This window comes from Mycena indigotica (genome assembly GCF_014461135.1).
Source record: "Mycena indigotica strain 171206Taipei chromosome Unknown Mind.scaff0001, whole genome shotgun sequence".
Taxonomy (NCBI): domain Eukaryota; kingdom Fungi; phylum Basidiomycota; class Agaricomycetes; order Agaricales; family Mycenaceae; genus Mycena; species Mycena indigotica.
In genome coordinates this window covers 5,508,532-5,521,629 of record NW_023503000.1, presented here as the reverse complement: position 1 = coordinate 5,521,629, position 13,098 = coordinate 5,508,532, and the positions used below count along the sequence as shown (strand labels likewise).

General features: G+C 52.0%; 7 protein-coding genes across 7 annotated transcripts; 5 read left to right on the top strand and 2 right to left on the bottom strand.

The window, feature by feature from the left end:
- Positions 1–125: 125 nt before the first annotated feature.
- Positions 126–2,364, top strand: MIND_00154800 (YT521-B-like splicing protein; the record flags this gene model as incomplete). The annotated part of the gene is made up of 6 exons (XM_037358473.1): positions 126–192; positions 242–253; positions 304–1,077; positions 1,124–1,344; positions 1,392–1,537; positions 1,587–2,364. 6 exons carry the CDS (start codon positions 126–128, stop codon positions 2,362–2,364), a joined length of 1,998 nt encoding a protein of 665 aa, XP_037226383.1.
- Positions 2,365–2,665: 301 nt separating this feature from the next.
- MIND_00154700 (uncharacterized protein) lies at positions 2,666–3,241 on the bottom strand (the record flags this gene model as incomplete). The annotated part of the gene is made up of 1 exon (XM_037358472.1): positions 2,666–3,241. The coding sequence occupies exon 1, from the start codon at positions 3,098–3,100 to the stop codon at positions 2,666–2,668; it is 435 nt and encodes a 144-aa protein (XP_037226382.1). The 5' UTR covers positions 3,101–3,241.
- Positions 3,242–3,579: 338 nt separating this feature from the next.
- MIND_00154600 (Flavonol synthase) lies at positions 3,580–5,145 on the top strand (the record flags this gene model as incomplete). The annotated part of the gene is made up of 10 exons (XM_037358471.1): positions 3,580–3,633; positions 3,681–3,912; positions 3,966–4,008; positions 4,063–4,115; positions 4,164–4,230; positions 4,284–4,293; positions 4,341–4,530; positions 4,588–4,759; positions 4,810–4,872; positions 4,923–5,145. 10 exons carry the CDS (start codon positions 3,580–3,582, stop codon positions 5,143–5,145), a joined length of 1,107 nt encoding a protein of 368 aa, XP_037226381.1.
- Positions 5,146–5,249: 104 nt separating this feature from the next.
- On the bottom strand, positions 5,250–6,339 carry MIND_00154500 (Lytic polysaccharide monooxygenase; the record flags this gene model as incomplete). The annotated part of the gene is made up of 9 exons (XM_037358470.1): positions 5,250–5,330; positions 5,381–5,478; positions 5,534–5,585; positions 5,631–5,683; positions 5,728–5,785; positions 5,834–5,911; positions 5,959–6,087; positions 6,143–6,231; positions 6,282–6,339. 9 exons carry the CDS (start codon positions 6,337–6,339, stop codon positions 5,250–5,252), a joined length of 696 nt encoding a protein of 231 aa, XP_037226380.1.
- A 209-nt stretch (positions 6,340–6,548) lies between these two features.
- MIND_00154400 (Glycoside hydrolase family 79 protein) lies at positions 6,549–7,332 on the top strand (the record flags this gene model as incomplete). The annotated part of the gene is made up of 2 exons (XM_037358469.1): positions 6,549–6,761; positions 6,805–7,332. The coding sequence occupies 2 exons, from the start codon at positions 6,549–6,551 to the stop codon at positions 7,330–7,332; spliced, it is 741 nt and encodes a 246-aa protein (XP_037226379.1).
- Positions 7,333–7,454: 122 nt separating this feature from the next.
- MIND_00154300 (Glycoside hydrolase family 79 protein) lies at positions 7,455–11,547 on the top strand (the record flags this gene model as incomplete). Its single annotated transcript, XM_037358468.1, has 14 exons — positions 7,455–8,005; positions 8,048–8,096; positions 8,143–8,239; positions 8,288–8,428; positions 8,471–8,540; positions 8,592–9,155; positions 9,208–9,565; positions 9,737–10,307; positions 10,358–10,370; positions 10,421–10,586; positions 10,636–10,723; positions 10,768–10,885; positions 10,933–11,142; positions 11,199–11,547. The coding sequence occupies 14 exons, from the start codon at positions 7,455–7,457 to the stop codon at positions 11,545–11,547; spliced, it is 3,345 nt and encodes a 1,114-aa protein (XP_037226378.1).
- Positions 11,548–11,752: 205 nt separating this feature from the next.
- Positions 11,753–12,387, top strand: MIND_00154200 (uncharacterized protein; the record flags this gene model as incomplete). The annotated part of the gene is made up of 2 exons (XM_037358467.1): positions 11,753–11,956; positions 12,007–12,387. The coding sequence occupies 2 exons, from the start codon at positions 11,753–11,755 to the stop codon at positions 12,385–12,387; spliced, it is 585 nt and encodes a 194-aa protein (XP_037226377.1).
- Between the last annotated feature and the right edge of the window lie 711 nt (positions 12,388–13,098).

Sequence of the window (13,098 nt, the reverse complement as noted above, 5' to 3'; positions counted from 1 at the left end):
ATCCAGTTGTGTCAATGTGGGGTGAATCTCCGATGATGTCAACGGTGACGCGGGTGCACGGGATGCAAGGATGACTCTACAAAACTGACCCATACAACTTACAGTCTCTCTGTACGAATCGGGACATGGTCCCATTGCCCATAATTCCGCCGCAAGTCGATAATCAAGGTCGAGAGGCAGAGGGGAGTCGAGGTGCGCAAGTTGGCTTCTACTGGTTGTTTGCTGATACTTACGCCGTCAGGTGATGTCCAGCGTACTACGCGCCATATTGGGGCACTCAAGATGTCTGACACTTTCTGCTAGCTGGACCATCGACTGTTCCCCAAACGACACAACACCAACAGCAACATACTATACCGCAAGATGGCCAACCATACCTCATATATCCTCCGCAAATGGCCTACTACCAGCCACAATATCAACATTACATGTCGCCTGGCTACCCTCAAAGGCGGCCACTCTCGCCGACATATAGACCAATGCCATACCCACTCTTCACCAACCAGTCATTCCCTCAATTTCCACCCCCGTCCCCGCCCTCTAACCAACATCAACCTTACCCCATGTCCCCCTTGTCCCCCTTTTTACACACCCCAATCCATTCGGCAAGTCCATCAGCTTCCTCATACCATGGTTCACCTCTACCCCTCTCATTATCAACGCCTTCTTCGTCCTCAATGGCCTCGCTCTCCGCTCCGTCGTCTCCTCAACCACGAGATAGACCACTTGTTCGACGGTCATATCATCCCTCCCCACCAGCAGACCGCTCCGAATGGGTTATGTGGGTTGGCAACGTCCCTTCTGACGCAACGTCCGACGAGCTCCAAGCATTCTTCACACGACCTCCACCAACTGAGCAGCCCTCGCCGGGCGGCAGCAATCCTTGGGAAGCGTCACGTGCCGGAGTCCTCTCGATATTCCCCATCTCACGGTCGAACTGCGCGTTTGTCAACTACCGCTCGCCCGAGCAGCTACAGACGGCAATTGGACGGTTCAATGGGGTGCCTCTGCGACTAGACGGGAGAACACCGCCGTTGTTGTGCCGAGTTCGAGCGAAGGATGATGATTTGCGGGCGGGTGTGGGGGCCCAGCGGGGGGATGGGGATGCACCGCCGATGGGTAGAATCCAAGCTGGGTGGGGGAAAGGGGAAGGGCCAGAAACCCGAAGACAGTCCTCCGAAAAGAACGGCCAATACCGCTCCGCCTTCTGCGTTTCCACATCGTCCCAGCACGCTGTCCAGGCCAGATAGCAATGTGAGCACGAGCTCGGGGGCATCGACGAGTTCGAGCTTACTAGAAGAATACTTTCCCGAACGGTTCTTCATCTTGAAGTCGCTGACCCAGGTCTGTTGTGTGTTTTTAATCTTATGGCGAATTCATCGCGTTATCAGGAAGACTTGGATCTCAGCGTGCAACGCAAGGTTTGGGCAACGCAGCGTCACAACGAGGGCGTATTCGATCGTGCATTCAGGACCTCGAAGAATGTGTATTTCATCTTCAGCGTGAACAAGAGCGGCGAGTTTTACGGATATGCGAGGTTATAGTGTTTGCGAAAGGCTAGTACGTGATACTGACAGACATGTTAGGATGTCTGGCCCGCTTGGCACTGTCGACCCGACCAATCCCGTGAAATGGGCAAGCAGGGACACTGATCAGACTCCTCCAAAACGACCCAACCCATCTCCTACTGGCAGCCCAGAAACCATGCTCAGCAGCGGTCATCTGGTGCGGAACTCACCGCTACCTGAGGACCGGCAAATCACACCACAACGGGAAGAAGAACCTGAGGAGGGGTCAGAAAGCCAAGCACATGCCCATACCGCGCCGGCGATGCTACCCGGTGGCCACGGTCTAAGTGTTGGTCACATCGAGATGAAGTATAGCCTCGACCAGCCACGGCCGCCGTTCCCATCGCCAACGCCGAGTCCGAGCGTTACCTTAGATGCGTCTTCTTCCCCCAAACGCCCGCCATTCCCACAGGTTGCGCGGTCGATAAGCGGGGCAGGGTCAAGGATATACGGCAGTGGGGTGCGTCGCTCAGAAGAGGCGCTTGTGCGAACGGGCATTCGGGCTGTGGGCATTGCAGCCGATGGCCGGCCATCAGACATCACCGCTTCTGAGCCGGCAGCTTCCCCTGTCTCGCTATCAGCAGACAAGACAAAATCCGCCAATGCGCCGACCACGTGGGGCCAGGAGTTTCCGCTGCAGTGGATATGCACCACTCGCCTCCCGTTTGAGCGCACGAAGCATCTCAGAAACCCGTGGAATAGTGGCCGGGAGGTCAAGATCTCGCGGGACGGCACAGAGGTGGAGCCGGAAGTGGGCAAGGCATTGTTGGCAGCTTGGGACGCGCTGCCGGAGTAACGACCCTTTTTATGGACTAGGGCTTGTATTATTACTGCTGTTTAACTACGTAAGTTGTGTAGCGTCAATTCGAACGAAATGCATTGTAACTATGTATTTGAATTCTAATTATTGAGAACTTGTCTTTCCATCGACTGACTCTATATCTTTCTACTAGTGAGTATCCTCGGCGAGGTGAACTTGAAACTGTCGTGTGATTTTTCCAAAGAGGCTCCAACCCAAACAACCAAGACATTTTTCCTAACCTGTTTTGGCATGGTTTAAGCTGCAAGGTTGACCATACGCCAAAAAAGACTGACCATTAATGCAAGCTTACGATCTCCCCCTCGCTTGCCGCCTGCATGTTGAGTTCGCCCAGGCTCTGTGAGAGGCCGGTCGTCGAATCAACCTCAGGCTGGAGTTGTTCGCGCTCACGCGTTGCTGCAGCTTCAGGTACTACCGTCCCGGAAGAGACAGAGGAGCGTCGCGTTGCTGAAACCAGCTGCTGCCCCATCATGATTTCGTTCGCCGAGTGAGGCTGAGCTGCCGCGGAAGTGGGACGGGCTGAACCAGCCTGGGGGTGCACGTTGAACTTGAATCCCACCGTCAAAGGATCTGGGATATCGAGATAGAGCACTCGGGCTCCTAAAACTAGTCGAAGCTTGGTCGGGAGTGCCTTGTGCATGTTTATGTCGATGTTGAGCGATTCGTTACCGGTGACGGCGACTTTGTAATCGGGGGTCGACAATGCAAACATGGTGCTGCAGTCTGGGTAACGTGAGGTATGGGGGACAAGGACGCTGGCACTGGCAGAGGGGCGTATAGCTTCCTCTTCGCCGACGTGGGTCAAACTGGTGTGGTTGAGGGCAAGTTGAGGCAGAGTCACGTCTGTCAAAATGAACCCTGCAATCACGTGTCCATCTTCAACCCTTGATGGGGGCTGTCATGATCAAGCACCCTTGCATCCCCATTCTAATTTCTCGTTTCCAAAGGGGCAAGACTGGCACCGCGACCAAACCATAGTGACATCGGCGCGGACAAGAGTTTTCTGGCACAAGACGCAGCATTGCGCCATAGCCTACACTGGCACCATATCGAAGAGCGATGAGGCCATCCTCCGAATGGGAAACGTCTGGGAAGCCTATCGCGGGCCGAAGTGGTGCCCCGCGTAGAGGTATAAAGGGGGCCTGGACAGCGTGAGGCGCGCTCTCACTGCGCGGCAAACTTGAAACGACCATGCCTGTACCTGTTCCCGAGCTCGGATCCTACAACTACGTCCCAGAAACCAAGGTCAGTTATATACCTTGGACTGCCAGTGACCGACTTCCGTCTTCCAGGCACAACTCGACTGGGCGGAGCTTCCCACCGTCGATCTCAGTCGGCTCAACACCCCAGAAAACAAACAAGAACAGGCCCAAATCCTCATTGGCGCGCTCCGCGAAAAAGGGTTCTTTTATGTGAAGAACTTCAATATACCGCAAGAGCGAGTCAACCGCCAGTTTGCCATCGGGAAGCGCTTCTATGACTTGCCGTTAGAGGACAAGCTGTTGTATGTCCCGAAAGGCCTTGGTATTGTGTTTCGGCATTCTGAGCCTGAGTACGAGCTGCTGACGCGGTGCTAGACGAGGGCCAGTTCAATGGATACGTCCCAGCTGGTCGGCGAATGTCAGCAACTTAACGTGTTATCTTATCTTGATTTCAATCTAATCGACGCACCAGGATCGACGACGAGAACAAGATCAAGGACCAGATTGAGATCTACAACATTCCAAGTTGGGTTGCTGCTTGGAACGGCCGAAATTATTGACCGCCACATTCAGAGTTCAATGGCGACTTTCTACACAACCACCCTGACATCATCGCGTCCAATATAACCGAGATCGAGGAGTAATTTAGCTTCATTTTTGGGTTGTTCCAAGTTCTGAGCCTTTTTTTGTCAGGTTTGCTCGAGTACCGTCATCAGCTTTTGGCGCCATGCTGATACTGATGACAACTAGTCGTTGCATACTGAGGTCCTCGATCCATTGTTTGTTTTGCTTGCAGTCGCGCTTGAGCTTCCGGAAGACTACTTCACCGATTTGCACCAGTATCCCGTCAAGAGCGAGGACCATCTTCGTTACATGCGCTACAGCAAGTATCCGCCAGAAATCAACGCGAAATTGCAGAACTGGTCATACGGTCATACTGGTACTTTCCTTTTTGCAGTTCAACTTAAATTTACCGGTACTCATATGCCCTTTCTAGATTTGGGGAGCTTCACGCTGCTCTTCCGCCAGCCCGTCGCCGCGCTCCAGATCCGCGATCCTACTACCAACAGTTGGAAATGGGTTAAGCCACAGGACGCGACGCTCACAGTGAACGCGTGTGATGCGCTCCAGTTCTTGACGGGCAACTATGTAAAGAGCACGATTCACAGGTGGGGCGGTCTTGTCTCCCAAGAAGTCTCGTGATTTGATATCTGGGTAGAGTCACCGTGCCGCCCAAGGACCAGCAGCATGTCGATCGTCTAGGGTTGCTGTACTTCTCCAGGTCGGGCTCGCGATTCTCTTAGTCATTTGATGCAGCTCACTGGCAATCAGACCACACAATGATGTGAAACTTGCGACCATCCAAGACTCGCCTGTTCTTCGTCGCGAGGGCTACACGGAAAACGGCTTCGAGAAGACGGGAAATGAGATCCCGACAATGGAAGAGTGGACATTTGCAAAGCAAAAATGGCAGCGCACTAAAGCCGGGTCGCTGAGAGAGGACCATGCGACTGCGTTGATTCTTCCTGGTTTCAGAGAGCAGATGTATGACTAATAATCACGATTCACGCTCTTGAATGAACGAACGAAGTTGACGTGCTGGGATCTGAACAAAATCGTGGTATTGGTGGAGGGACAACATGCGAACTCGCGTGCTCTTCAGCCGGTCCAGACCTTGGGGCCGGGTTGGGTGTAGGTAGCGGGAACGGGGTAGTAAATGTTGAGGAGGATACCGGGTTCCTGCCATGGGTGAGCTGGTGGATTCCACTGACGAGTTTACAATAACATACATTACCGGTGTAGACGCCGGGAATGGAAACAAGAGGGCCAGGCGTGCCGCTGCCCCCGCCGGTAACGCTGATCTGGCCGCAAGAAATGTACCATTGAGCTAGGAAACAAATTCCGACGTTAATTACAGGGCGGAAGGAGAAGAAATGCCATACCGCCTTGGAATGTGTTTGCAGAGTGAAGAGCCAGTGCCTCCATTCGGACGAGCTGGGCTCAGTTAGTATTGAGAAGTCATTGAGGCAAGAGGCGCACGTATTGTCCCGTCGGCAACGACTTGGGGATGGTGAAGCTGACACTAGGCACATCTGCATAGAGTTAGCTGGATCTTCTGATGAGATGGTCTCCGTACTCTGTGCTGGGAAGGTAATGGAAGAGCCGCCGTTGGTGACTGCAGTGATTTGGTACACCTGAAAGCCTTTCAGAGATAGACCGGGTTTGAAATGTATGATAGTCACCTTGAACCACACTGCTCCGTCACCGTTGAAGGTACTGACGTTGCCGTTGGGGGCCTTGGCCATGTAGACGTTGACCACCTTGCGATAAGTTAGATTGCGGAAGAACTTGTCGATTGCGGACATACACCGGGGTGGTAGATTGTCTGGTCGCACGCGATACCAAGAGTGCTGCCAGCAGCGACAGCAATGGTCGATGCAGACGCGCCAGTCGCGGAGTTGTAGCACCTGAAGTCGGCGCTGGTAACGTCGATGACCTGATTTGCGAGTTATGTCTTACAAACTTGTTCAAAGTGAAAAATATCAACGCACCGGAGCTTGAGAGTTGAAGTTGTTGGTTTGGCGGACGTTGGCCCACGCCGGTGTCGTCACGCCATTCACGATGAGCGAAGGGAAGGTGTCTGCTGACTGTTAGACGAGACGCAAAAGAAAAAAACACGTCGATTCTTACAGTGGGCTTGAGCCTGGGACAAGATTGCGGAGACTACGAGGGCAGCAAAACCAAACATCTTGAACTCGAAGAGGCATACTTCCAAGCAGATTGTTTTATGAAGTCGTGGGCTGTCCGGGTCCGACCGAGGAAAGGACGAAGCATTGCCACATTATTGAGGGTTTGGATGCCCGGAAACACAAATGGCTCATCGTCGGCTAATCGCGGCTTATTAGCAAGGCGCGAATGAATGGTTGTTGTGGAGATGATGGAAAAATGGCTCGTCACATGTCATCAAAGAACCTTGACCTTGTCTCTCATCCACGCGCCAAACCTTCTCCCAAAATACCCTCCTTTCCGATGCGTTTCCTCGCCGTCTCCGTGCTTATCATCGTTGGCTCGCTTCATGTCTCTGCCTGCGAAGGACCTTGCATCACGAATACCACCGAAGCCTTCCGAGAACGCGAAAACAGCCATGTTGATTTCGTCATGGACCAGATTGTAAGCTTCCTCTTTGTCTAGAAGCTCGCTTATTGACTCGCAGGGCAAAAACATCATCTCTGCCCTCAAACTTCCCAACATCGCCCCGCAAACGCTCATGAAGCCCGCTATGGCATCCTATCAGACCGTGTCTTTTGCAAACCTGCGCCAATCCATCTTTCCGAACTACTTCCATGGCAAGTGCCAGAACCCCAAGACCGGCATCGACCCTGTTGGCTGTCCAAACCCCGACTGTCCTGTTGTCTGCGGCACGCCCGGCTCAATGGTCCACTTCTATGATGTCTTGGTCGAAATCGTCCACAACAGCACCCTCAACTCCATCGCAGAGAGCTTTGACGAACACTCGACCGCGTTTCAAGCCATTCTTGACGACGTCACGCATCTCGCCAAAGAGAAGAAGCCTGTTCGCCGATTTCCTGTTCCGCCAGTCACCAAGAGTAGCATCACATCCTTGTTGAAGCGCGAAATGGCAGAGTCGCCGGCGTTGTTGGAAAAGTCTTGTGGTGGAAAGCAGCGCCCGGCCTGTAGATGGAAGAAGGAAATGGTGCCATTCATTCTGTCGTTCCCTTAATTTTGTACAACCCATACCCATACCCACACTGAACAAGCTATACCATGACTTCTCAGATCTCAGCTTTACATAAAAGTAACAGTAATCTAGCCGAAGTTGAGAACGGATCACAGAAATCACACATGCCATCTTCGACCACACACACTAGCCAGTCAGAACGCGAGCCTCTCAAGCCCGACGAGGTGAAAGCATGGCTGAACGAGCAAGACATATCTACCATTATCGAGTTCACCAACGTTGACCGCGATGTCGCCGAGGCTGCATTACTGAAGAGCAAAGGGAATGTCCAGAGTGCGCTAAACGACATATTTCAGGGTGGAATGAGGGAACCCGAGGAAATAGAGCGTGAAAAGGCGGCTCAAAGCATACGCGAAGACTTTGGCCATCTTTTCCCGGGCTACACAGAGCCAGAGCGCGGACGCGACCGGGGTTTGCGTGACCTTGGTGGCTCCAGAAAGAATTCAATCGACTTGACGAGTGCAGAAGAAAGCTCCACCCGCTTCAGAGCCACAACCCGCTCTCCAGATCCAAACTGGGCGCTCGTACCGGTGGCCTCACCCGCCAAACCTGCCGATGACGACCTGAACAAGGCGCTGCAAGCGAGTTTGGACGATTTCGCGGAGGAGTCAGACGATATGCCTCCAGATGTTATTAGTTTGCGCGATGGGACAAGGTACTTCGTTTCTCCGTAGCAATAGCTAAGCTGAACTATTAGGCCAATTGCGTTGCGTTCAGATACGCCGTCGAAGGCATATATGGCTTTGGTGCGTGTGTCTTTCTACCCAACTGCTCGCTTCTCAACTGCAACAGGTCTTCCAAAGTCTATTCCATGTCCCACAAGTCCGACAACGTTGCTCGAAACTTCGCCTCCATTTGAAGGACGGCGCCAAACCCACCGACTATCCTGGTCTGTCCATCCTCCCAGGTCACAATTTGGGATGACCTTTTCTCGCAGATTCTGCTATCTGGACATCGCTCGAAGTTTTTACGGTACTTGATATCGGTGACATATCAGTTGTGGTCGAGTCGGACATGATCCAAGCCTGGGATTGTCCGCCTTTGCAGCACAACCTTTCAGTGGGGCAGCTTTCTAAACGTACTGTGTCAGCTATCTGCTTCTAATGCTCATGCGGTCCAGACTTTCTTGAAAAGGTTGTCAATGTCCTCCAAGAAGATCTTAACCAGCAGAAACTCGAAGAAGGACGACCGTGCGTTTGATCTTGTTCTCTGTTGACTTTTTTTTCATTCAACTCCCCAAGAAAACTCTTCCATTTCTCTTACTGCAAGATCCACGTCGCGCCATCTGGCCCTCCGACGACCGTCTATAAGTCCGAGACGGGGCATGTTGTCCCCATCGAGATTTCACCAGATGCTTCCCCAGGCGGAAACTCTCTTGTCACACGACTCTCGCAGACATTCAACACGTACAATGCAGACGGCTCTTCCGACCATCAGCTCATCACCGGAGCCTCCGAAATGGTGACATTCGAGATAACCGTGTTGGCACCAGTGCTGCCAACGCCGTCACCAGAACCGCTCACATACCCTAAGACGCTGTTCTTGGACGAGTTTCTTGCGGAAAACTTGGACTTGGCGAATGAGACGAGGGAGGATCAGCGGCGGTATCGAGGCGAGATTGAGGCACTGATGGAACGACGGAGGGCTTTAACTCGTTTTGAGGACCAAGATACCCTCGAGAATCTACGCGGGACAATCGACTACTACGAAAACGTGGCACCGAAGGGCTCGCCTGAATATTTCGACGGTGTTCTTAAGTGCAATATACCGGAACGAACGGCGGCACTACAGAACAACGCGTTGAAGTTGAGGAAGATTCTGCAGAAGCTCGAGGAAGAAGTCAAGGGTTTGTCCCAGCCATGCATTTCAAAGCAATACCAATAACCTTGTCATAGTAATCGACCAGCGAGTCGAAACGCTTCGAGCTGACCTCGAACGGGTGTCAAACAACCCTGAGCTCCAAAAGCACGCATATGATTTGCGAGCGGTCCTGGTTCATACCGGCTACCCGGGGCGCAAGCACATCTACTCCTACGTCCACGATAACGGCACGTGGTGGCATATTCTCGACTACACCGTCCGGGAGGTCACCGAGGATGTCGTTCTTTCAGATCCCAGTGGGCTGCACACAAACGCAGGCCCTTATATGCTGATTTATAACCGGCGACAACTGGATCGTGAAATTGAGAAGCCTGAATGGCCAGCGACGTTTGTGGTATGTTTATTTTTTTAGACTTGATCGAGCAGAAATGCTGAGTTCCGGCTAGAAAAGCACCATGATAAATAACGCGATGCTTCGTGAGCAGACGAATGGGGCGGCGATGGAGATTGGGGCTTAGTGTTTACTGTACCATTTTTTTCTGATTTTTTTGATCGGTGATGATAGGTGATGCCCAAAATAGCAATTTTCTCCGAGCCGTCTCTTCCTCTCAACCACGATGTGGCTCTACACTATTGTCAATTTACCCGCACAACCATCGCTGTTCGCAACCCCAGGCTCGGAGTTGATGTCGAAAGCGCGAGACATCGGCCACCCAACATACATAAACACCTAATTTTGAAGTGCTGCGGGTCCGCTTCAAAAATAAGCTCGAATGCTGGCGCTTCAAGCAACTCTACTTTCTCTCCTTCTTTTTTCCTGTGGCTCATGCTAGGGCTCTTCGTCGCGTCCTTACTCTGCAGAGCGGCAACTGCCTCAATCACTGTCTATGGGCAAGCTGGTCAGGTTACACTCGCTGTCCCAAACGGGACGGCCACAGCGGCCCCTGCAACAGTTACTACCGCTGCCGCATACAACACTACGGTGCTCAAGCCTCCACCTATCCCCAACCCGCCACCTGCAGCGGCCTTTACACTCACCCTCCAGCAGAGCAGCTCCAGTGTGACTGGACTGTCGATCCCAATAAAGGGAACATTCTGGGGCTTTTCTGTCGAGATGTCGGTCATCACTCAGCTATGTGTGTGTCGTATCATCACTCGTCGTCGTCGTTTCTGACTCTTTTCACAGTTGGAAAGAACTCGTACTCACCTATTCTGCTTTGCAAGTCCGATTTTCACCTCACATGTCCAGATCATACGTCCAGGTCCCGCTCCTCAATTTGTTGGCAAATATCCAAGAACGGGCCGGGGCTGTACACGTGAGAATCGGTGGCAACACACAGGAATATGCGTACTATGTCGACGCCCTTCCCGATGGACATGCCATCTCGAAGGAAAAGGCTGACACCAAAAACCCTGTGCGCTTTGAAACAACTCGACTTCAATAAGATGCTTACGTCCCGTTAGACAGAGACGCCAGCTGTTATCTACACGATGGACTTGTTTTATTTGTTGTCAAATATTTCCTCTCTGGTCAACGCTCGGTGGTATATCGGTAGGTTTTCAGGGCGGCATGTGTTTGGACTTACAAGGTTATAGGTATGCCTTTCAACGACACCAGTGACTTCCGCTTCCAGATCGTCGAATACGCTGAAGCTATTCTTGGCAACAATCTACTCGGGGTCCAAGTAGCAAACGAGCCTGATCTTTACGCCGAGTAAGGTCGCTTCCCCCCTGAACTATTGTTAGATACGACGTTTGCAGCCATGGTCACCGAAATAAAACATACTCGCCCCAAAATTACACCAACGAATTTGGCCAACTCGTGACTGCGATGGCCGCGAACGGCAACATCCCAGTGAAAAATACCCTCATCGGCCCCAGTGTCTCGGGCACATGGACGCCCGAGATGGTGTGGAACACCGGCTTCATTGAGGAATACACAGACAGTCTCGGCGCTCTCGCTGTTGAACAGTTCGTTGTTTCTTTCATCGTCCCACCATCGTCTCAATTTCATCAAATCCTTTCAGTTACCCAACGGACAACTGCCAGCCTATCTATGGAATCGGGAGCTTCCACGACCCGCAAACTGAATTTCCCAACTTTTTGAACCATACATTTGGTGTTACGCTCTGCGAGCCATATCTCAACTCAACAGCGATCGCACAGCAAGCTGGAAAGCCGTTTTTGATGTTTGAGACCAATAGCGCATCATGTGGAGGCTTTCCAGGGATCTCTGATAGTTTTGGCGCGGCTTTGTGGGCGTTGGACTACGGGCTCCAAATGGCCTACTCCAATTTCAGCGGCGCGATGATGCACGTTGGAGGGCAGAATGTCTTTTATAATCCGTTCACTGGCATGCGCCTTCTCCGCCAATGAGTCCCATTTATCTCATTTTTCTCCAGCGCCTCCGACGAATGAGTCCAAGTTCTCCGAATGGACAATCGGAGCTGTGTATTATTCTGCGCTAATATCGGCAGAAGTGTTTGGCCAGACGAATACCTCAAGAGTCGTAGATTCTGGGGGCAACAACGGCAGCATTTACACTCCGTGAGCCACCTGTCTCCGTCGTACCAACAACCTAATGTCTCGCAGACAATACGCAATCTATGAGAACGGCGCGCTTGCAAGGGTGGCGTTGTTCAACTACATCACCGATCCGACTGGTGCGAGCGATTATACCGCGACAATATCCATTTCTGGTGGAACTGTCCCGTCGTCCGTTAAGGTCAAATACTTCCTCTCCGATTCTGTCTCCACCAAGACCAACATTACATGGGCTGGTCAAGTATGTGGCATAGTTTGGGCTCGCTTTTTCTGTCTGATAGTATTTTGTAGACTCTGGGCCCAGTCCACCAAGTTGACGGGAGACTTAAAAACGAGCTCAATGTCGTCAATATTGCATGCGATACTACCGCCAACACATGCGCCATTCCAGTATCTGCGCCGGCCTTTGCGCTAGTGTTTATCGCGCCATCAGCGGACATTGCCACGGTCACGTTCCCGACCACGGCCGCAACGAACACGAAAAACACGGCGACGGTCGCGTCGGGTGTGTTGGCCACGAGCAACGGGATGTCGGGCAAGGACTGGAGGCTGGGCGGCACGAGTCCAGGGGGGAATGTTAGTGCTGCTGTCCAAGCATCCAACAACTTGAGAACGAGTATCTGGACGATCATAGGACTTCAAGTTGTTGTAATGACGGGCATATATTTGTAGACCTGAAACACTCTCGAGATAAGAAGGCTTCGGTGTGCATTACTGGCCAATAAGCAATGCGAGTTCTTGCAGTTTGAGCCCGCTGCCACTCGTTCAAAAACGCCTCTGATGTCAGCGCAATACTAGTATCCGCGATTAAGGATACATACGTGTTCTTCGACTTTCATTCCACCAAAAGTTCCATGAAATCAGCAATTGTTGAGGAAAGATGACAAGGCAAGACATCGGTGAATGTGGCCAAGATGTTGCTGGGCTCGCAGAAGATGGTTTGTAAATTGTGGTGATATACGAACTTGAACTTGAATAGTACTCGAGTAGTATGCTGAGCAGTTTTCAAACTCTTTCCCTCCCTTCTGCACCCCATTCTCAGCTGCGACGGCAAGCGCGGTTGGTAGGATTGGCGAATCGGTGTTTTATGGCCACTGGCATGATGAGCAACGAGGGATCAACGTTGCAACCCAGGCCCATTGAGAGTGGTGAAGAAAGTCATTTACGATTACGTAAGGTCTGGCAGGCGCAACAGGAGATAGTGTACTTTCAAGTATGTATGTAGTGCATTCATTAGCGGGCCAGCCCTCTTTGACCTGGGATGAATCGAACAAGAGTTTGAAGTATGTTCTTTCCACCGACATTTTTCAGGTTAGTTGGAGGCAATCGTCCTCTGACGCAGGCTCAATGTACGCGTATGAATCCTCCTATAATTCGCAGGTC